The 22325-nt window shown below is 46.7% G+C and overlaps 2 protein-coding genes across 3 annotated transcripts in view; one reads left to right on the forward strand and one right to left on the reverse strand.

Moving 5' to 3' along the window:
* LOC138291575 (uncharacterized) overlaps positions 1-22325 on the forward strand; it is a 649831-nt gene that overhangs the window by 194945 nt on the left and 432561 nt on the right. Inside the window, exons 8-12 of the mRNA XM_069230320.1 lie at positions 15173-15742; positions 15787-16392; positions 16437-16844; positions 16980-17427; positions 18212-18285. Of these exons, the coding sequence (XP_069086421.1) occupies positions 15173-15742; positions 15787-16392; positions 16437-16844; positions 16980-17427; positions 18212-18285 (2106 nt within the window). The remainder of the gene's footprint in view (positions 1-15172; positions 15743-15786; positions 16393-16436; positions 16845-16979; positions 17428-18211; positions 18286-22325) is intronic.
* LOC138246523 (zinc finger protein 420-like) overlaps positions 14346-22325 on the reverse strand; it is an 82277-nt gene continuing 74297 nt past the window's right edge. For both annotated transcript variants that reach the window (XM_069201217.1, XM_069201294.1), the window contains exon 2: positions 14346-22122. In XM_069201217.1, coding sequence (XP_069057318.1) covers positions 19952-21646 — 1695 coding nt within the window. In that variant the 5' untranslated portion in view covers positions 21647-22122 and the 3' untranslated portion in view covers positions 14346-19951. The remainder of the gene's footprint in view (positions 22123-22325) is intronic.

Below are 22325 nucleotides of genomic sequence, written 5' to 3' on the forward strand. Positions count from 1 at the left end.
ATGTCAGGCTCCCTCATGAAGATCTTAGGATCTGCGTATCAGGCAAAGCATACTGGCTCGCCTACTGACTTGGATGCTCTGGTGGGTTGGTCCCAAAGAGCAATATGCCAGCTAGGAAATGCTAATTGTGCTGTATCTACTGAGTGCAGATGCTCCATATTGATGAGTATCAACCCCAAACTGAATGATTTGCCTTCTTCCAAAGCAGGGCCAATGGCTTAAGGTCCCTTTTGTGAGATTTTTAAAGGATTTGTCTAAGTTTGTTTCTACCTATAGCACCCTGGACAAAGCTCTATTATCTCTTAAGAAAGTGCTCTGCCAGACCCTTTTTGGCAATTTCGGGGGCACTCATCAGGCTGTTGTCAATCAATCAATCAGACTTGTAGAGCATGACTGTCACATGCAAGGGTATCAAGGCGTTGGCAGGTTCCACAGTCTCATTCGAAGTGCCAGGTTCTCAGTGTCCTACAGGATTCCTGTAGAGTAGGGGAGGTCCTGAAATGCAGGGGGAGGTTGTTCCAGGCTTTGGCTGCAAGGTAGGAGAAGGATTGTCCTCCTTCTCTGCAGCGTTGTACCCTGGGGGTATGGGCTAGCATGAGGCAGATGGAGTGGATGTGTCTGGAGGGTTTGTGGAATCTCAGGCGGTGGCTGATGTAGGTGGATCCGAAGTTGTGTAGGGCCTTGAACGCGTGGGTGAAGAGCTTGAACTGGCATCTCTTCTGAACTGGGCGCAAGTGGAGGGATTTGAGGTGGGGGGTGATGTGACGCGGGAGATCCAGGATGAGTGTTATTACTTCCTAGGCTCCCATCAAGACTTCACTCCTGTGACAGAGGGGGCTGGTATGATGCCTTGAGTGGAAGAAAATTCTTCCCCTCCTACCACTAAGGTGGCAGAGGCCGCTTCCGCAAAAGGAACAACAGTGGTCCCCACAGAGAAGGACAGACTCCAGAACTTTAGCTGAGAGTTCTTCCTCTTTTAGTTATTTTGGGGGATAGGGGCAGAATTTGTTTCTTTCTGGAAATTTCCTGGGATCCTTGGGACTGAGAGGCAGTCCTGGGTTACACACTGGAGTTCTACACAACCCCACACCTTCTCCAAATCCCACAATAACTATGTTTTCCTTTCAAGAGCAGAAGTTATCGCTACTCCAAAAAGAGGCTTCTGGTCCCTCTGATCCCCACCCCAGTGAGTTCATCAGCACTATTTTCTTCGTAGAGAAAAACAGTGGGGGCTCTCGCTTGGTTTTGAACTTGAGGGATTTTAACACCTGGGTTCTTTACGGACATTTCAAGATAGAGGGCATCCATCCTTTACAAGATATTTTAAGACTAGGCGACTGGATGGTATTCTGGACCTGAAGGATGCGCACCTCATGGTCCCAATTTTTCCTCCACACAGGATATTCCTCCAGTTCTTCTACCAAGGCTGTTGTTTTGAATTCAAAGTCCTTCCCTTCAGTCTTTCGTCAGTCCCATGGTGTTTCACCAAGCAGATGAGGCCAGTGGTGGAGGCTCTGCGAGCAAGAGGAGTTTGCTTGATCGTTTATTTGGACAATTCTATTCTGATGGCCCAGGAACCCTGCCACAATGATACTTTGTCTCTCGTGGGCAGTTCAACTGTAACATGATCTGGGGTTTGTCATCAACAAACAAAAGTCTGTTCTTTCCCCCACCCAACAGCTGGATTTTCTAGGTTTCCAAATAGACTTGATCTGATCCCTCCTGATTCTCAATGATCAAGAAAGAGTTGAGGTATGTCTTGACCAAGCAGACTGTTTCTTTGAGCTCTTTGGCCAGGATTGTGGGCCTGTTCGCCTCATCGATTCATGCAGTTTTTCTGGGTCCCCTCCATTACAAGGCCCTACAGAGGCTGAAGATTCAACATCTGCAGAACGGTATTTCCTATTCAGATCAGATCAGTTTGTCAGGGGAAGCCCAGACGGAGATGTTGTGGTGGCTAGACCACATGGAGTCCTGGAACGGCAGGGCCATTTTCGGCACCTGCCGGAAGTCATCATAGAATCAGATGCCAGCAGATGGGGCTGGGCACAGTGCAGCTCAGTTACCATGGGGATTGTTGGTCAGCGATGGAGCTACTGCTTCACATCAGCTGCAAGGAGCTCCTTGCGAGCTCCTTTGCTACAAGACGTCTGTTGGATGGACAACATTTCAGCTGTCCACTATGTCAACAAGCTGGGTTGGACGAAATCCAAGGAGAGCTAAGGAATTTTGGAATTTTTTGTCACTAACATCGGTTTTAGGTCTTGGCCGTATATCTGCCTGGCCAGAAGAATACAATAGCTGAATGTCATTCCCAGTATCTCAAGGACGGCATCAACTGAAGGCTTCATCCAGATGTTTTCAGAATCCTAAATTGCCTCTGGGGCCTTTACAGGGTAGATCTTTTTGACTCCCAGTTCAAATGTCAGATTCTGACCTCTTCAGTTGGTGCCCGGATCCGATGGCAAAGGATACCTTTCTCCACTATTGGTTTCTGACTCAGGGTTATGCATTTTTCCCATCCATAATGATCCCTAGAGTCCTTTCGCAAGTTCAGAGCAAATTGGTGGAGATCATTTTGGTGACTCCGATGAGAAGGGCTCAAATGTGGTTTCCGGTTCTGCTGGAGTTAGTATGTGGCTGTCCAGCCAAGATCTTCCACTGTCTGAGCAGCTCACTCTGATAGCATGAAAGATTTTAGGGAGAGATGGAAATTGCCAAGTCTTTCGTGGCATGCCAGATTCAATATCGAGCAGGTCTGGTCAGCAAGTACCCATAAGCCTTATGCTGCGGCATAGCTGAGATGGGTTGACTGGTGCCACAAACGGGGTACTAGTGTGGGCAGACTGTTGTTTGGTGATTAATTTTCTTTCCTCCTTGGCAGATTCAGGTCTGGTGTACAGGTCAGTAAATAATTTCTGGTTCGCAATTTCAGAAGGCCATTGCCCTGTTGACAGCAAACCAAATGGAGAACATCCTTTGGTGTGTAATCTTATGCAGGGCATTAGACTGACAAAGGCTTCTTGTTGGAAAGTACCATCTTGCCTGGCATGTTACCCCCATTTATTTTACTTGTGTGTGAGTTTGTTTTTTCCTGTCTCACTGGGATCCTGCTAGCCATGACCCCAGTGCTCATAGTTGTGGCCTGAATGTGTTCCCTGTGTGGTGCCTAACTGTTTGGCTGAGGCTCTGCTAATCAGAACCTCAGTGCTTATGCTCCCTCTGCCTTTAAAATTGTCACTGCAGGCTAGTGACCATTTTTAACAATTCTGACTGGCACACTGGAACACCCTTATAATTCCCTAGTATATAGTACCTAGGTACCCAGGGTATTGGGGTTCCAGGAGATCCCTATGGGCTGCAGCATTTCTTTTGCCACCCATAGGGAGCTCAGACAGTTCTTACACAGGACTGCCTCAGCAGCCTGAGTGAAATAACGTCCATGTTATTTCACAGCCATTTTACACTGCACTTCAGTAACTTATAAGTAACCTATATGTCTAACCCTCACTTAGTGAAGGTTAGGTGCAAAGTTAATAAGTGTGTGGGCAGCCTGACACTAGCCAAGGTGCCCCCACATAGTTCAGGGGAATTTCCCTGGACTTTGTGAATACGGGGACACCATCACACGCATGCACTACATATAGGTCAATACCTATATGTAGCTTAACAATAGTAACTCCGAATATGGCCATGTAACATGTCTAAAATCATGGAATTGTCCCCCCATGCCAAATCTGGTATTGGGGTGCCAATCCCATGCATCCCCGGGGCTCCAGCATGGACCCCGGGTACTGCCAAACTAGCTCTCTAGGGTTTTCACTGCAGCTACCGCTGCTGCCAACCCGCAGACAGGCTTCTGCCCTCCTGGGGTCTCGGCAGCTCAGTCCAAGGAAGGCAGAACAAAGAATTTCCTCTGAGAGAGGGTGTTACACCCTCTCCCTTTGGAAATAGGTGTTAGGGGGTGGGGAGGAGTAGGCTCCCCCAGCCTCTGGAAATGGTTTGAAGGGCACAGCTGATGCCCTCCTTGCATAAGCCAGTCTACACCGGACAGGGATCACATAGCCCCTGCTCTGGCGCGAAACTGGGCAAAGGAAAGGGGAGTGGCCACTCCCCTGACCATGACCACCCCACGGGTGGTGCCCAGAGCTCCTCCAGTGTGTCCCAGACTTTTGCCATCTTGAATGCAGAGATGTGAGGGCACAATGGAGGCCTCTTAGAGGCCAGTGCCAGCAGGTGATGTCAGAGATCCCTCCTGATAGGTGCTTACCTGACTAGGTGGCCAATCCTCCTCTGAGGGCTATTTAGGGTCTCTCCTGTGGGCTTCTCTTTAGATAACGAATGCAAGAGCTCACCAGGGTTCCTCTGCCTCTCCCTTTTCGACTTCTGCCAAGGATCGATGGCAGACTGCTCCAGGACGCCTGCAAAACTGCAACAAAGTAGCAAGAAGACTACCAGCAACATTGTAGCGCCTACTCTTGCCAGCTTTCTCGACTGTTTCCTGGTGGTGCATGCTCTGGGGGCTGTCTGCCTTCAACCTGCACTGGAAGCCAAGAAGAAATCTCCTGTGGGTCGACAGAATCTTACCCCTGCTAATGCAGGCACCAAACGTCTGCTTCACCGGTCCTCTGGGTCCCCTCTCTTCTTGACGAGCGTGGTCCCTGGAACACAGGAGCTGGATCCAAGTGACCCTGACAGTCCAGTGGGCCATCTTTCCAAATTTGGTGGAGGTAAGTCCTTGCCTCCCCACACTAGACAGTAATCCTGTGTACTGCGTGAACTGCAGCTGCTAGGGCTTCTGTGCACTTTTGCAAGGAATCCTTCGTGCACAGCCCATGTCCCCAGCACTCTGTCCTGCATTGCTCAACTCGCTGAGTTGACCACAGGCTTCGTGGGACCCTCTTTTGTAGTGTTGAGACGACCGTACTCTGTTTTCTTGAACCAGTGTTCAAGTACTTCTGCGGTTGCTGCCTTCTTCTGAGTGGGCTCTTTGTGTTGCTGAGCGCCCCCTCTGTCTCCTCTTCCAAGGGGCGACCTCCTGGTCCTTCCTGGGCCCAGGCAGCACCCATTTTCTTAAACCGCGGCCTTTGCAGCTAGCAAGGCGTGTTTGCGGTCTTTCTGCGTGGAAACAACTCTGCATCCTCTAGCATGCTGTGGGACATCTTCTGTGCAAAGGAGAAGTTCCTGGCATCTTCCGTTGTTGCAGAATCTTCAGCTTCTTCCACCCAGAGGCAGCCATTTTGCACCTTCATCCGGGGTTTAGTGGGCCTCTGTCCACCCGGACACTTTCATGACTCTTGCACTTGGTCCCCTTCCTTTGCAGGTCCTCAGGTCCAGGAATCCGTCTTCAGTGCTTTGCAGTCAGTTGTGGTCTTTGCAGAATCTCCTATCACGACTTTAGTGTGTTTCTGGGGAAGTAGGGTAACTTTACTCCTACTTTTCAGGGTCTTGGGGTGGGGTATCTTCGACACCCTTAGTGTTTTCTCATACTCCCAGCGACTCTCTACACACTACACTAGGCCTGGGGTCCCTAAGTGGTTCGCATTCCACTTTCTTAGTATATAGTTTGTGTTGCCCTTAGGCCTATTGCATCCTATTGTATTCTACAGTGTTTGCACTACTTTTCTAACTGTTTACTTACCTGATTTTGGTTTATTATGTTTATTTTATTTACCTCCTAAGGGAGTATATCCTCTGAGATATTTCTGACACATTTATTTTTAGTAACTCTGAGTATTGTAATTCTTGTTATATAGTACTATATGATATAAGTGGTATAGAAGGAACTTTGCATGTCTCCTAGTTCAGCCTGAGCTGCTCTGCTATAGCTACCTCTATCAGCCTAAGCTGCTAGAACACTACTAATCTACTAATAAGGGATAACTGGACCTGGCACAAGGTGTAAGTACCATCAGGTACCCACTGTAAGCCAGGCCTGCCTCCTACACTCCTCTTCCGAAATACTCAGTTTTATGGGATGTCAACATTGTCCTTCAAAATTTGGAGCATTGGCCAGATAATGCGATCTTAGCTGTAACCAGCTGTCTGCTAAGCTTACACTGCTGTTATGTTTAATATCTTGTTAGAGGGTATCAGATTATTTTCTCCTGATGGAGTTTCCTTTTCTATTTTTAGACGTACTAAAAGTAATTCCGGGTCTGTGTCTTTTCTGGCTGTCCTCAATAATGCTAAATTATGGGGAATGCTAAATTACGTGTGGCACACTGTCTGAAGGAATATGAGATATGCACTAGTGAGTTGAGACAAGATCATGCTGGGGAATTGTTAATTTCTTTGTAGAAAATGTTCAAACCAGTGTCGGCTGCAAAGCTAGCTAGGTGGGTGCGATGGTTTCTAGCAGAAGCAGGTATTGAAGTTTTTAAGTTTGTCGCCCATTCCACAAGTCCCACAAGGGGCGCTTTGGCCTCAGAATCCTTTGCTTTGAGTTCCCGGTTGAAAGATATTATGAGAGAGGCCAACTGGTCATCAGAATCTACTTTAAAAGCTGTCTATTACAAGCCTACTGAGGATGTTGCTTAATTATGGTTTCACAGCTTTAAACGAGCATAGTCGTACCCTTCGGTCCTGAAATCTAATTAAAAAAATTCTAGCTTACACAATAAGAATTTTCATTAAGGATATGGAGGCGAGCATTATCCCACCTGTTGTTTTTCTTACGTTTAATATATTTATAGGATGTTGTATTTGATCTATGCAGATATAATTGTTTTCCCCACCCTGTTGGGTCAAACGTTGCTCATGTTGTGGGTCAGTTTATGGCTTGACTTTCTATTCTTCAGGAAATGAACAGAAGCAAGGCTGAGGTGACGGATGCAGTGGTTGATGGTAGGACCTGAGAGTTCTGGTCCAGTTCTACAAGGTGCGCTCGCCTAATCGCTCGTGTTCTCTTTAGCCCCTCATTCGGGGTCTAGATTAAGGTTGCCGTGTTCATTGTTGGAACGTTGGTTCAAACAATCATCATGTTGGTGTTCTTCAGATGAGTCAGGTGGTTGCATTTGGTTCTATGGTCCAAAGAAAGAGGAATGGGAGAGGGCGGTTACAGTACTTAAAGGTAATGTGACGGTTGCTATGGATGGGGTGTTCATGGGATATGTAGTTTATGTTTATTGTAATTTAATGGACTACTATGTTTTTGATGCAGCAACGATTGGGAAGCATAATCCTCGCATCATGTCCTTAATAGAATTGAAAATTCTTATTGTATACGCCAGAACATTTTTTTATTTTTAGATTAAGGTCAGACGACATTCGAGTCAAACGGCAGACATGACAGTGATTCTGCATTAATCGATAAAGTTGGTGATCTCCAAGATCTAAAATGGTGACGGGCCTATTCAAAATAAAGTTGGCTGTGTCAAACCTTAGGGGTTTTACATCAGTCCATCCCGTTTGGAGTACCAATCCCTTTGTTTTCCTCTGTCATCCAAAGGGGACCGTGCATTCCTTGGAGAGGAGTTATCCCTTGCCCCTTTTGTGATGGGATAGGGTGCATCAGGCACCTACCTGGGCGGCTGAGAGAGACAAAGCCCTCCCAGCTCACCCTTCCTCCTTCCCCAGCACTCCTGCATCATGCAGAGGGAGGGGAGCAAGGCTCATTGGTTTCAGACAGGTGGAGATAGCACAGAACATGCAGCCAAAGAAAGATAGTTTGATGGTGGAGGAACAGAAAGAGATCCTGTGGACTGTGGTATTCGTTGTCCTATGGGAGTGGAAGTGGCGCCATGGGGACTCTGCCCTGGCAGCTTCAATTGTTATCTGTAGCCTCCTCAATGAGGGGCTAGATGTGCAGCGGGTGAGTGGGTGAGGTGCAGTGATTCTCCCTAGCGGTCCACACTGACAGCACCACTGCATCAGATCCTTCCTCTCTGAAGCATCACTTTGCCCCAGAGCACTTGCAACGGCGGTCCCAGATGCACTCACGGAGAACACTGCAAGCGTGTCTGGGTCTCAGTTCTGGGTTTTGAGCTGGGGTTGTTTGCCCTTCCTGGTGCCCCCATAGGTGGTGGAAGCAGCGGAGTAGAATCGCTCTAATAGTTGCTGCTAGGGGTCTATCAATGCCTGCGCCTTGTCCAAGATGGTTAGTGTAAACGGTGAATAGAGGTGGGTAAGCCAACAAATTAACAAAGGGCGCTATGCCAAGGGTCTGGCTTTGCACTAAGTGCATTAGCTGAGTGAAAACAAAATGCCATGTACATGGTGCAACAAGCATCTTATAAAATATGAAAAGGTCTCTTTGAAATGCAGAAAAGGTGGACTTTTAACACGCAGAATCATTTCACATTTGTTCATCAATTTAATCAGTGTACTGAGAGACAGTTAAAGTTAGTCAAAATAAATTAATGAGCTAATTTTTCTATAAAAACGAAATTTACATTAAAAATATATTTAAATACATGCAAATATATTACATCGGAATTTTTTTTAAATGTAAAATATTTTTCAAATCATTTATTTATAAACAAAATTAAATAGTCACAATTTTACTTAAATATTAACATTTAAACTCATTTATTTAAAAATACAAATATAAAACAACAAAAATAAAAAAATAATTAAATTAACATAGTGGGTGGGGAAACATTGTCTATGGTGTGTTAATCAGTGAAACAGAAAAATACATAGAAATGTTTGATTTTCAGAGATTATTTCCCCCACAAGCACCCGAAGCCTAAAACAGTACCCATCCCTGAGTCCTAAAAACACCACTATTCTCTACCATCCTTGACCCCTGAAAATGCCTAACTACCGTTATGCGATACCCTTCCCTTTGCCCTAACAACTTATTATTAAAGCGGTGCAACACCCTTCAAAGCCCCTTAAAAACGATTCACTGACCGGATGAAACACCCACCTCTGCACCCTAAAAACTAGTAACTCAGTGCAATACCTACCCCGTGCTCTAAAAAATCATTACTAACCTAGTATAATCCCCATCCCTGTGCCCTAAAAACTAATTATTAAAGCAGTGCAACACTCATGCCTCAACCCCTATGAAACCTACAAAGCAGAACACTAAATAACATTTTAACAATACCAAACAGCCACTGCAAAAGCCAACAGCCAAACCAAAATAATGTATAACATTACAGAAAGAAGCAAATTACATATCCAACATATTTATCACAATTTATTAAACTAACCACCCAATTCCAAAATATCAAACAACCCAAATAAATAAAAAGCACTATTGAAATAAAAAACAATAAAATATTAAACAAAACAAATCACATTTTAAAACAATTATCACTAAAATCCCACCCAAAACACAACACCAACAATAAATAACATAAATAACATGCAAAACATCTTATAAACATAAAATAGATTACATTTATCCAAACAAAATTAAAAAATGTAAATTAAATAAACAATGTAATACACCTCCTACCCAGAACCCCTATGAACCCCCAAAACTCAAGTCATAAATAACAATTACATTTTACAATTATAAAAAAATAAGGAAAAAGATACAAGTGAATATACTACCCACCCAAAACCCCTACAAAAAACGAAAAAAGATTTAACAAGAACAATCACATTTTATGTGTAAGAAAACTATCTCAAATTATTTCTAAAAAATAAAAATAAACTACGCAATCAAAATCCAAACTAACCACAAAACTGAATAATAAATAACAATAATAACTATAAAAAAATTACTACAACAGAAAAATCATTTTTCCAAACATAATAAAAACATTTAATGAAATTTAGTACATTAACCACCACAATCCCATACAACACCATTATTTATAAAATGACAAATAATTTATAGAAAAATAACACAAAGCAAAAAAATAATAATTATATATATATATATATATATACACACACTCAATATATTCACTGAAAAACACAAAGGTTAAAGCAACATTAGTTAGTGATAAAACCACCGAAATTCACCAGGTATAGTTAGCTATGGTAATTATAACGGGTGCCCTAAGATAACTATAACTCGAGCCGTCACATGCACAGTTTTCTCATTAATAATTTCATTGCAGTCGCTGCAGAGATCAATCAATCAATCAATCAAAAAAATTTGTATAGCGCGCTACTCACCCGGAGGGTCTCAAGGCGCTGGGGGGGAGGGGGGACCGCTACTGCTCAAACAGCCAGGTCTTGAGTTGCTTCCTGAAGGAGAGGTGGTCGTGGGTCAGACGGAGGTGGATGGGGAGGGAGTTCCAAGTCTTGGCTGCCAGGTAGGAGAAGGATCTTCCTCCCATGGTGGCTTTTCTAATGCGTGGCACGGCGGCGAGGGCGTGGCTGGTCGATCGTAGCTGGCGGGTGGGAGTGTAGAAGGTCAGGTGGTTGTTGAGGTACCTGGGGCCCAGGTCGTGGAGGGCCTTGTGTGCGTGGGTGAGGAGGCGGAACGTGATTCTCTTGCTGACGGGGAGCCAGTGCAAGTCTCTCAGGTGTCCGGAGATGTGGCTGTGTCGGGGGATGTCAAGGATGAGGCGTGCGGAGGCGTTCTGGATGCGTTGGAGTCTTTTCTGTAGTTTGACCGTGGTTCCGGTGTAGAGGGTGTTACCGTAGTCCAGTCGGCTGGTGACGAGTGCCTGGGTGACCGTCTTCCTGGTTTCGGTGGGGATCCATCGGAAGATCTTTCGGAGCATGCGTAAGATGTTGAAGCATGATGAAGAGACGGCGTTGACTTGTCTGGTCATCGAGAGGGAGGAGTCCAGGATGAAGCCCAGGTTGCGTGCGTGGTCCGTTGGTTTGGGTGCGCTGCCCAGGGCAGGGGGCCACCAGGAGTCGTCCCAGGCAGATGGTGATGATCCAAGGATGAGGACTTCCGTCTTGTCTGAGTTTAGTTTCAGGCGGCTGTTCATCATCCACTCGGCTACGTCTTTCATCCCTTCGTGCAGGTTAGTTCTGGCGGTGGCTGGGTCGTTGGTGAGGGAGAGGATCAGCTGAGTGTCGTCGGCGTAGGAGATGATGTTGAGGTTGTGATGGCGTGCGATGGCTGCGAGGGGGCTCATGTAGACGTTGAAGAGGGTGGGGCTGAGTGAAGATCCTTGTGGTACGCCGCAGATGACTTTGGTGGCCTCGGATCTGAACCGGGGGAGGCGGACTCTCTGGGTTCTTCCGGTGAGGAACGAGATGATCCACTCTAGAGCCTTCTCTTGAATTCCGATGTTGCTGAGGCGCTGCACTAGGGTGCGGTGGCAGACCGTGTCGAACGCTGCGGAGAGGTCCAGGAGGATGAGGGCCGCTGTTTCCCCATTGTCGAGCAGGGCTCGGATGTCGTCAGTGGCTGCGATGAGGGCGGTCTCGGTGCTGTGGTTGGCTCGGAAGCCGGACTGTGAGTGGTCGAGGGATCCATTAGTCTCGAGGAAGGCGGCCAGCTGTCTGTTGACGGTCTTCTCGATGACTTTGGCAGGAAACGGGAGGAGCGAGATGGGGCGGTAGTTCTTGAGGTCGGTGGGGTCTGCTGATGGTTTCTTCAGGAGGGCGCTGAGTTCGGCATGCTTCCAGCTCTCCGGGTAGGTGGCGGTGTTGAAGGAGCAATTGATGATGTCCCGGAGATGGGGTGCGATGACGGAGTCGGCCTTGTTGAAGACGTGGTGGGGGCATGGGTCGGTTGGTGATCCGGAATGGATAGTGTTCATCGTATGGATGGTGTCTTCGGTGCTGACCGGGGTCCAGGTGCGGAGGGTGGTGTTGGGGGGCGTCTGTTTGGTGGTTGGGTGCGTGGTCTGTGCGCCGAAGCTGTTGTGTATGTCGGCGATCTTGCGGTGAAAGAACGAGGCGAGTGAGTCGCAGAGGTCTTGTGAGGGGGTGATGTCGTTTCCGGCGCTGGGGTTGGAGAGCTCTTTGACGATGCTGAAGAGTTCCTTGCTGTTGTGTGCGTTGTTGTCTAGTCGTTCTTTGAATGCTGTCTTCTTGGTGGTGTGGATCAGCTGGTGGTGTTTACGGGACGCGTACTTGAGGGCGGTCATGTTGTCTGTAGTCGGGTTTTTTCGCAAGGCTCTCTCGAGGGTGCGGCAGTTCTTCTTGGAGTTCTTGAGGTCGTTGTTGAACCAGGAGGCTTTCTTGCTGTTGGGCCTGATGGGATGGGTTTTCAGAGGTGCGAGGTTGTCAGCGCAGTTGGTGATCCACTGTGTAAGGTTGTTGGCTGCTTGGTTGGGGTCCGCTGAGCTGGCGGGAGGGTTCTGGCTCAGTGATGTGGAGAGCTGGTCGGCGGTGATCTTGTTCCAGCTCCTGCGTGGAGCCTGTTGTGGGTGGTGGTGAGTCGTGGTTTTTCTGAAGCTGAAGTGGACGCAGCTGTGGTCTGTCCAGTGGAGTCCGGTGGAGTGGCTGAAGGAGATGTACTTGCTGGAGGAGAAGACTGGGTCAAGCGTGTGTCCGGCGTAATGGGTGGGGGTGTTCACCAGTTGCTTGAGTCCGAGGTTGGCGAGGTTGTCCAGCAGGGTGGTGGTGTTGTTGTCGTTGTTGTTCTCCAGGTGGAAGTTGAGGTCCCCTAGGAGGATGTAGTCGGCGGATGAGAGGGCGTGAGGGCTGATGAAGTCTGCGATGTCTTCGCTGAATTGTGTGCGGGGTCCTGGGGGTCTATAGATGAGGGTGCCTCTGAGTGTGGTCTTGGGGTCGGTGTGAATCTGGAAGTGGAGATGTTCGGCAGCTGTGAGGGTGTCGTCGGAGTTGGTCGTGATGCGGATGGTGTTCTTGTGGACAATGGCGATGCCTCCTGTCTGGTTGATGCGGTCCCTCCGGGTGATCTTGTATCCGTCCGGGATGGCGATGGCGATGTCGGGCGCTGAGGAGGCGTTCATCCAGGTTTCTGTGAGGAAGGCGACGTCTGGAGATGTGGTGTCGAGCAGGTTCCAGAGTTCCACGGCGTGTCTGTGGATGGAGCGGGTGTTAAGCAGGATGCACTTCAGGTGGTTGCTGTTGGTGCTTGGTTTGGCGGGCGCGGTGCGGGTCTGGATGCAGGAGAACTTGCAGGATTGGCAGGTGAAGGGTCCGTGGGTGCGTCTTGGGGCGGCACGGCAGCACCCGGGGATCCGGCCGGTGTTGAGTGCGATGAGGGTGGCGGCTTCGTAGGTCCGGCGTGTAGGCTCGCAGCGGTGGGGGCCAGGGGGTCTGGCGCTGGGCGCGGTCCAGGCGCGGACGGGCGCAGACGGGCTTGCCTTTGGCGCGCGGCGCGGCCGCTGCGCGGCCTCCATATGAGGGGAAGAGGGAGGGAGGAGCAGCTGGGAGGTGGGAGCGGGGCGGCCAATGGGGAGCAAGGGGGCGGAGCTACCGGAGTGTAGCGGCGGGAAACGAACGGGTGGCGATGGGGTGACGCGACGAGGCTGGAAGAGAGAAGAACACGGTAAGGGCAAACAAGGTAAAAACAATACAATACAGTGGAACAATACCAGGGGCACAGGCACTCGTGGTACAGAAGAAAGAGCGGACACAGGCACTCGGGCACAACGAAGAGGGCGCTGGCGCTAGGTCACTGGAGGCGGGAAGGCAGTCAGGGCACAGGAGCACAGGGCACAGGAGCGAGAGCGGTCACGCTGGAGGCTGTGAGGCGGTGAGGGGAGCGACCTGCCTGAGAACCAGGGTCAGAGGTCGCTCCTTTATCACTTCATTATCACTGATGTCATAGAAGATGTCATGAGTGATGTAATATGTGGAGTAATTAGCAGTGCATTCAGGTTGCCACAATCACCTTCCACCCCAGTTAGGTTAGGGGTTTAGGTGAGGCCCTGTGAGTTAGCCAGAAAGAAGGCTCCTGATGACGTGGACGGACTTAGTCCCCCACATTCTGAAGTTCTGTTGTCCCTCATTTTATTTAGCAACCATATAACACCATGAACCATGGATCCACCGTGGCCACTGCCTACTCAAAAAGGTTTTGATATCAATCACTAAAGGGTCTCCTGGGAGTCTCTTCCTGTTTACATATTAATTACCACCTCCTTTGATGTGTGGTAACCTGCCAAAGGTAGGGATCGCAAAGAGACATAAGATATACTGCGCTGCTCCTACAATGCTGAGGCTGAGTCTGCTCACAGATATCTAAACCCGGCACTAGAAGCAACAGGAACTTCAACGTACATTTCCATCAAAACAGGTTTTCAAGCGTAACCAGTTTTCCATAATTAGCATGCACCGAATACTTTAAGGATTTGCAATTGGGAAGGGTTGCCACAAACACATCCCTTCCAATCTGCTATTTGTTGTCTATTCAGAAACCTATTTTGTGATTTGGGAACAAGATACTGAACCACAGGTTTGTACAGACCCAAAAGCCATTGTGCGGTCAAGGCTCTGATTATACACAGCTTTAAACTTAAAGCCCCAAGTTATGTATTTAGATGGTTAAATGATGCATTTTACCTTATAACTGTATCTAGTCAAACGTGACTACGGAAGAAATAGTTGAAATCTCTGATAAATATGTGCGTTATAATCGGGGTGCGCGCTTGCATCAATAGTATTTATAGAAGCAGCAGAAAGCGCACGTTCTTAAGATGTTTGAACTAGAAGCTTTATTTGCTATCATTCCTACTATTGTTTCACAATTGTTTACATGAGCTCTTAACTCTGAATACATTTACATGGCTTTTGAATTGGTGTTATGAGGTTTCCTTTTAAAGAAAGACAATGACTTGAGGCTGAATCTTGACAAAGTGTTCTGAAGCTCCATAACCTCGTGCGCCTGAGACATACTGACTCGTGTCAAGAGATGAATGCACTCGTTGGAGGGGGTCTTGCAGAATCCTCCTCTAGTTCTTTTGCACCATAGAATTTCATTGGCAAGACAAATTAAGTTGTTAGCAGGTGCATAGATGGTCTCCTGACTCCAGGGAGGGCCAAGTGCTGAAGGACGGGGCTCAGAGAATCAGACGATTTGTGGGTGGCCATGGGCTTTATTAGTGGTTCCTACTTCCATTGAGACCATTTCAGGATTCCTCTGTCACAGTTCACATTAACAGAAAAAAGTAACTCAAAACTAGCTACCACAACAGTGTTACACAACGTAACACAACACGATCAAATAGTACATATTTCTTCCAAGACAACCTCAACAGAAACTAATAACATGCTTCTGCTTCCTGATTCCCAAACAAAATGTTTCAACAAAACAGGCCTTACTAATCCACCTAGGAAACACTGTCCACAGTAAAATTGATCTGTTCATTGGTACCTTGACGGGAAGCCTCCTGCGGGCATTGTTCACAAAGAGGAGACTGTTCACAAAGAGACTGTTCACATAGAGGAGACTGTTCACGAAGAGATTGTTCACGAAGAGATTGTTCATGAAGAGGAGACTGTTCACGAAGAGATTGTTCACGAAGAGATTGTTCACGAAGAGGAGACTGTTCACGAAGAGATTGTTCACGAAGAGATTGTTCACGAAGAGGAGACTGTTCACAAAGAGACTGTTCACGAAGAGGAGACTGTTCACAAAGAGATTGTTCACAAAAAGATTGTTCATGAAGAGGAGACTGTTCACGAAGAGATTGTTCACGAAGAGGAGACTGTTCACGAAGAGATTGTTCATGAAGAGGAGACTGTTCACGAAGAGATTGTTCATGAAGAGGAGACTTTTAACGAAGAGACTGTTCACAAAGAGGAGACTGTTTACGAAGAGATTGTTCACAAAGAGATTGTTCATGAAGAAGAGACTGCTCATGAAGAAGAGACTGCTCATGAAGAGATTGTTCACAAAGAAGAGACTGCTCACGAAGAGGAGACTGTTCACGAAGAGACTGTTCACGAAGAGACTGTTCACAAAGAGGAGACTGTTCACGAAGAGATTGTTCATGAAAGGAGACTTTTCACGAAGAGACTGTTCACGAAGAGGAGACTGTTTACGAAGAGATTGTTCATGAAGAGGAGACTGTTCACGAAGAGATTGTTCATGAAGAAGAGACTGCTCATGAAGAGATTGTTCATGAAGAAGAGACTGCTCATGAAGAGATTGTTCACGAAGAAGAGACTGCTCACGAAGAGGAGACTGTTCACGAAGAGACTGTTCACGAAGAAGAGACTGTTCATGAAGAGATAGTTCATGAAGAAGAGATTGTTCACCAAGAGATTATTCATGAAGAGATTATTCACGAAGAGATTGTTCATAAAGAGGAGACTGTTCACGAAGAGATTGTTCATGAAGAGGAGACTGTTCACGAAGAGACTGCTCATGAAGAAGAGACTGCTCACGAAGAGGAGACTGCTCATGAAGAGATTGTTCACGAAGAAGAGACTGCTCATGAAGAGATTGTTCACGAAGAGGAGACTGCTCACGAAGAGGAGACTGCTCACAAAGAGGAGAGTGTTCACGAAGAGACTGTTCATGAAGAGGAGACTGTTCACGAAGAGATTGTTCATGAAGAAGAGACTGTTCACGAAGAGAGACTGTTCACCAAGAGATTGTTCGTGAAGAAGAGACTGCTCATGAAGCGGAGACTGCTCATGAAGAGATTGTTCACGAAGTAGAGACTGCTCATGAAGAAGAGACTGCTCATGAAGAGGAGACTGCTCATGAAGAGATTGTTCACGAAGAAGAGACTGCTCATGAAGAGGAGACTGCTCATGAAGAGATTGTTCACGAAGAAGAGACTGCTCACGAAGAAGAGACTGCTCACGAAGAGACTGTTCACGAAGAAGAGACTGCTCACGAAGAGGAGACTGTTCACGAAGAGACTGTTCACAAAGAGATTGTTCATGAAGAAGAGACTGTTCACGAAGAGGAGACTGTTCACGAAGAGGAGACTGTTCACCAAGAGATTGTTCATGAAGAGGAGACTGCTCATGAAGAGGAGACTGTTCACGAAGAGACTGTTCACAAAGAGACTGTTCACGAGGAGGAGACTGTTCACGAAGAGACTGTTCATGAATAGATTGTTCATGAAGAAGAGACTGTTCACGAAGAGGAGACTGTTCACGAAGAGGAGACTGTTCATGAAGAAGAGACTGCTCATGAAGAAGAGATTGTCCGTGAGTAAGGGACTGCTCATGAAGAGATTATCCATGAAGAAAAGGGGACTGCTCAAGAAGAAGGGGCTGTTCAAGAACAGATTGTACATGAAGAAAACACTGTTCAAGAAGATATTGTTCACGAAGAAGAGACTGTTCACGAAGGGGAGACTGTTCATGAAGAGATTGTCCATGAAGAAAAGACTGTTCACCAAGAAGAAAGACTGCTCCTGGAGAAGAGACTGAACATGAAGAAGAGAATGTTCATGAAGAAGAGACTGTTCATGAAGAGTTTGCTCAAGAAGGAGAGATTGCTCATGAAAAGACTGTTCATGAAGAAGAGACTGTTCATGAAGAGATTGATCACGAAGACGAGATTGTTCACAAAGAAGGGACTGTTCACGAAGAAGGACTGTTCACGAAGACGAGATTGTTCACAAAGAATCATGATATCTTTTTCCGATAGGCCTCGGGTCCTGGTGTCCGTCTCGCCTGGTGATGGAGACCCCACAGTAGCTGTGCTCCACCCTGATGACCAATGATTTCAAGCTATCAGTAATCATGTGTGGGACACAGTGTTCATAGTAAAGATTAGAATATTTGAAGGCACCAAGGTGTCCGTGACCATGTAGTGTCACAACACTGCAGACTGAATGTCCTCAGGTCCTTGTATAAATAACTAGTTCAGACCAAGATCATGACTCAGGGATCCCTGGTCACGGGAAAGCTTTTCCATTGTCAATTGTGTACATTTGGGTTGCACAAGATCCAGATGAAAAAAGATGGGTCTAAGAGGGAGAGTTCAGAGACATATCAATGTACTGCCTAGCAGTGACTGTTATTCCCTTTCTCAACAAAAAAATCAGTAAAATTTAAACATAAGGTGGTCTCAATGCCCTTGGTGCAAGAAGGACAACACAAGCCAAACAAAGAGAGGCTGGCGTCCTAGAGAAAGACCTATCCAGAACTAGAATGAATGGAGCCTAGAAGTGAGACCAGCCTTTGCTGGTCCATGAAAAAAGGGATCTTAGAGGAGGCTACCAGACACAAGTACCCATTCCAGTGAAAAGAGGGCATCAATCTGAAGGTCCTCACTCACGTCTATCCAGGTAGACCCTCTACCACTATGACTAGAGGGACCTGCAGAAAAGTGAAAAGATGTATCTGATCTCGTTACACGAACCACGATCCTCTCGGTCATCTCTAAATCCTACATATAAAGCAGGCTCACCGTGCATGTACAGGATAAGGATCAACTCTTTTTCTGCTCTTCTCGCAGCTCCTAGAGGTTATGCAGTCAACCGAGCAACGCACGCAGTGGCAGGATTCCCAGAATGTGTTAGAGCATACAGGGTAAGGGACGGTAACTCCATCTTGTAGTCACCATGGCTTCCTGGACCCTGCGACATCCTGCACTCAAGAGGTTCTGTGTACAGCCCAAGGCCTAGAGGGACTGGCTCTGAGCAACCCGCGGGGAGTGCCTGCAGGGCTGAGGATGCTCAGAGTACCCACAGTTCAAGAGGCCTTTTTCCCTCAGAAGAAGTTCAGTGCATCAGAAGAAATCCACGCATCTTCAATGTTCATCAGTTCAGTCAAATACTGTACAGCTTTTTTTCGTCTAGCTGGCAGCTTACATGTTGTGTGTTATAGCTTTCGATCCATGTTTTATTGTTTCTGAAGTATTGTGATACAGGTGAAGCTATTCAGATTCATGTATCTTCTGTGTATTTTCTAACAGAACTGCCTGTTATTTCAGGAATCTTCTTTTTTGCGTTTAAAGTGCTGAACTGGTGTCTGGTTAGGGGAGACAACCAGAGGAACCTCACCCTACATTTAACGTAAAGACTAGATGTCTCTCCCTCTGGCTTAGTGTCTGCAGTTAGAATTCTTTCCTTTACATAGGTCATGAATGACATTAACAGTGGGTCAAACTGTAGAAACAATGTTCTACAGTCCTATTGTCTTAAATTAATGACATGCTCCTTACCATAACATCATTGCACCAAAGAAATGTTCTAATGTCTCTTCTGATTCACAGTTGCAGACATTGGGGGGAAGGAGCTGAACAAAATCTTCAACTGTTTGTTGCCACGATTTCTGCTGGCTGGCCCCACATTTTCTCATTTTGATCGCATCACCTTGGTTACACCATTTTCTGTCACTGAGTTGTTGAGAACATCTACAACACGCCTGGTTCTCAAAACAGCTGTCTGTATTCGTCAGTCTTCCCTAGATTCAGTTTATACTATTCAAGCAGCTGGCACAGAGGTACCCCCTCTACACAACACATAATGTGCTCCTTTAAAACTGTGGCCATTGCACAACATTTCTTTTAGTCAAGCGCTGAAGTGTTTAGTTTCGCCCAAGAACAACTCTGGCTACTTGGTATACAATCTGTCTGCCATGAGCACGTCATAGCCAGATAAAAAGTGCAATACTGTCTTTGAGACATTTTTCACATTAAGCTTGAAAGACTACTTTGAGCAGTTCACTTTCCTGACACAATCAGAGTTTCACATTTAGCTTTGCGTTATATTTTTTCCAACAATATAATCAACCTTGTACTAGTTGACTTGTTTCCACTTTTAAGGGCGACTGTAATTGTGACTCGTTTTCGGCCCCTCATATTGTTGCTGGCTTTTGTAAATCACTTCATAATGTATACAGTTTACTGGTGGATGTGAAATGGCTCAGGACCGGTGCATTTGCATCCAAGGGTACAGCAGATGTTCCTGGTAGTAACCATCTTCGTATTAACTCACATTCGTACACAGATTTTTGCGTTTATGTAAAATAATAATGGAAGACAACTCCGGCACAAGCCTCTGGTCAGACTCCTTCCCGCTGAGGGTCACTTGAGGTTTACTCTGGATTCCTTGAACGTCAGCCCTGGCAGGTCCATCTTCATGGTCCTGGGCATCCTGCTGCTGACGCCCCTGATCCAGCCTTCATGACACCCTCAGGGGTCTCTCTCAGTGATGGTGCCACCTGAACTCAAGTGATGGCAGCAGTGGGCTTCCTAGCTCGTGGCATGTCTCTGCTGGTGCCTGATCATCACGGTTGACTGGATGAACCCCTTTCCACATACGCCACACATAAACGGCTTTTCTCCGGTGTGTATGCGCTTGTGTATGCCCAACTGCTGAGACTGGCTGAACTGCTTGCCGCAGTCAGTGCATGTGTGCGGCTTTTCTCCCGTGTGTTGACGTTTGTGTACATTCAGAGCACCCTTGTCAATAAACCCCTTCCCGCATTCATGACACGCATGGGGCTTCTCCCCCGTATGGATGCGCTTATGTCTCGCCAAAGCCGATGACACCGTGAAACTCTTCCCACATTCAAGGCAGGGATATGGCCGATCTCCAGTGTGTGTTCGCATGTGTTTGACTAGGGTACCCGAGCGATTAAAGCCCTTCCCACACACATTGCATGCATATGGTCTCTCTCCAGTGTGGGTTTTCATGTGCCTCATGAGTATTGATGTCTGAGTGAAACTCTTCTCGCAATAGCTACATATGTATGGTTTCTCGCCCGTATGTAAACGTTGGTGTAGGACAAGCGACTGCGACAATCTGAACCTCTTTCCACATTCATCACAAGAGAAGGGTTTCTCACCTGTGTGCACCAGCTGGTGTGAAATCAGGGTTGCTGAATGACTGAAAGTTTTCCCACACACACTACATGAATACGGACTCTCTCCCTTGTGTGACTTTTGGTGTTTCATAAACGCAGTTGAATGAATGAATCCCTTACCACACTCCGCGCATTTGTATGGTTTCTCTCCTGTGTGTAGGCGTTCATGTCGCACCAGTGCAGATGACTGATAAAAACGTTTCCCACACTCACTGCATGCATAAGGCTTTTCACTAGTGTGTTTTCTTTGGTGTATATGTAACCCTTCTGGTTGACTAAAACTCTTCCCACACTCACAACAAACGTATGGTTTCTCTCCGGAGTGTATCTGTTGGTGGGAGAGTAAAGCAGTGGATTTACTGAAACTCTTTCCACATTCACTACATTTAAAAGGTTTCCCTCTCGTATGAACAAGGCGGTGCAGGCGAAGCGTATGTGGCTTACTGCAAATCATCCCACAGTCACCACACACATATGTCTTGTCTTGCACATTAAGCTGCTGCTGAGCTGCTTGGCTAAAACAATTGGCATGGACTTGCAGGTGTTTACGAAGGTGTGCTGTACGACCAAATGTTTTGCCACACTCAATGCATGCAAAGGGTTTTTCTCCAGTGTGAACTATGCGGTGCTTCATTAAGTCTGACGACTGGATGAAACCCTTCCCACAGTCCGCACACTTGAACGGTCTCTCACCGGAGTGTGTGAACTGGTGTCTGAAGAGAGTGGATGTGTGGGTGAAACTTTCTCCACACTCTTCGCATTTATAGGGCCGTTCACCTGTGTGCGTCTGCTGATGCCTGATGAGGTCTGACGACACACTGCAGCTCTTCCCACATTCATTGCATGTGTACGGTTTGTCGCCTATGTGCAGTTGTTGGTGCCTGATGAGGTGGGCTGAGCGCAGGAAAGACTTGTCACATTCTGAACACTGAAAGGGCTTCTCTCTCCGGTGCATATCCTGGTGCTTGAGAAGGGACGAGGAAGAACTGAAAGAGTCTCCGCATCTGGTGCATACATACATGTTTCCACCTTTGCTTGACGGCGGTGACTGAACAGTATCTAAAGCAGGTTCCTCATTCATTATGTTAACTTGCTCTGTCCACTTCCAGGTTTCTTCACGTTGGCCAAATGCTTCGACTATAAAGACATCTCTGTCTCCTTGTTGGTTTGAATTCAGATATCACACAATTGTGAGTCAATGTAGTACAGAAGTGCCAGGAACAACGGAAACAACGCGGCATATTCTTCTCGCACTCACTGCTCGTCACCCAAGTCCATCTGCGCTAGCCGTGTAGAGCGGTATATAAGGGTATTCACCAGTACGGGTCACCCTTATGGGTCCCCCATGGAGAGGCAACTTTTAGGACAGTTTCTTCATTTTTCAAAGTCTTTAGCTGTGTGCTCCAAATGGCTCCAAGAATTGAGTTTCCACTGAGCAGCTCTTAAATATCATTATTAGTTTTGCTTCCCAAGAAAAACAACCGCGACTGTAGGTCTTTTTCATGTAATCCTTAGGATCGGTCGTTGTCTTCATATTTATCAGCAGTCTTTCTTGTACTGAAACACAATTGAGACACAAATTAATCAGCAAAACAGCTTTAGATTACATTCCTCATTTGCTTAATAACTGCATATTCCCATTGCTAATGTCTCCCAATAAATACCCATAGCGTCATGCTCTGAGACGCATTACTGTTTCCTTTTCAAGGACTCCACATTGACTCTTACACATTTCAGACAGACCCAACCAGAAGAGAGAT

The sequence above is a fragment of the Pleurodeles waltl genome, chromosome 1_1 (genome assembly GCF_031143425.1).
Source record: "Pleurodeles waltl isolate 20211129_DDA chromosome 1_1, aPleWal1.hap1.20221129, whole genome shotgun sequence".
Taxonomy (NCBI): domain Eukaryota; kingdom Metazoa; phylum Chordata; class Amphibia; order Caudata; family Salamandridae; genus Pleurodeles; species Pleurodeles waltl.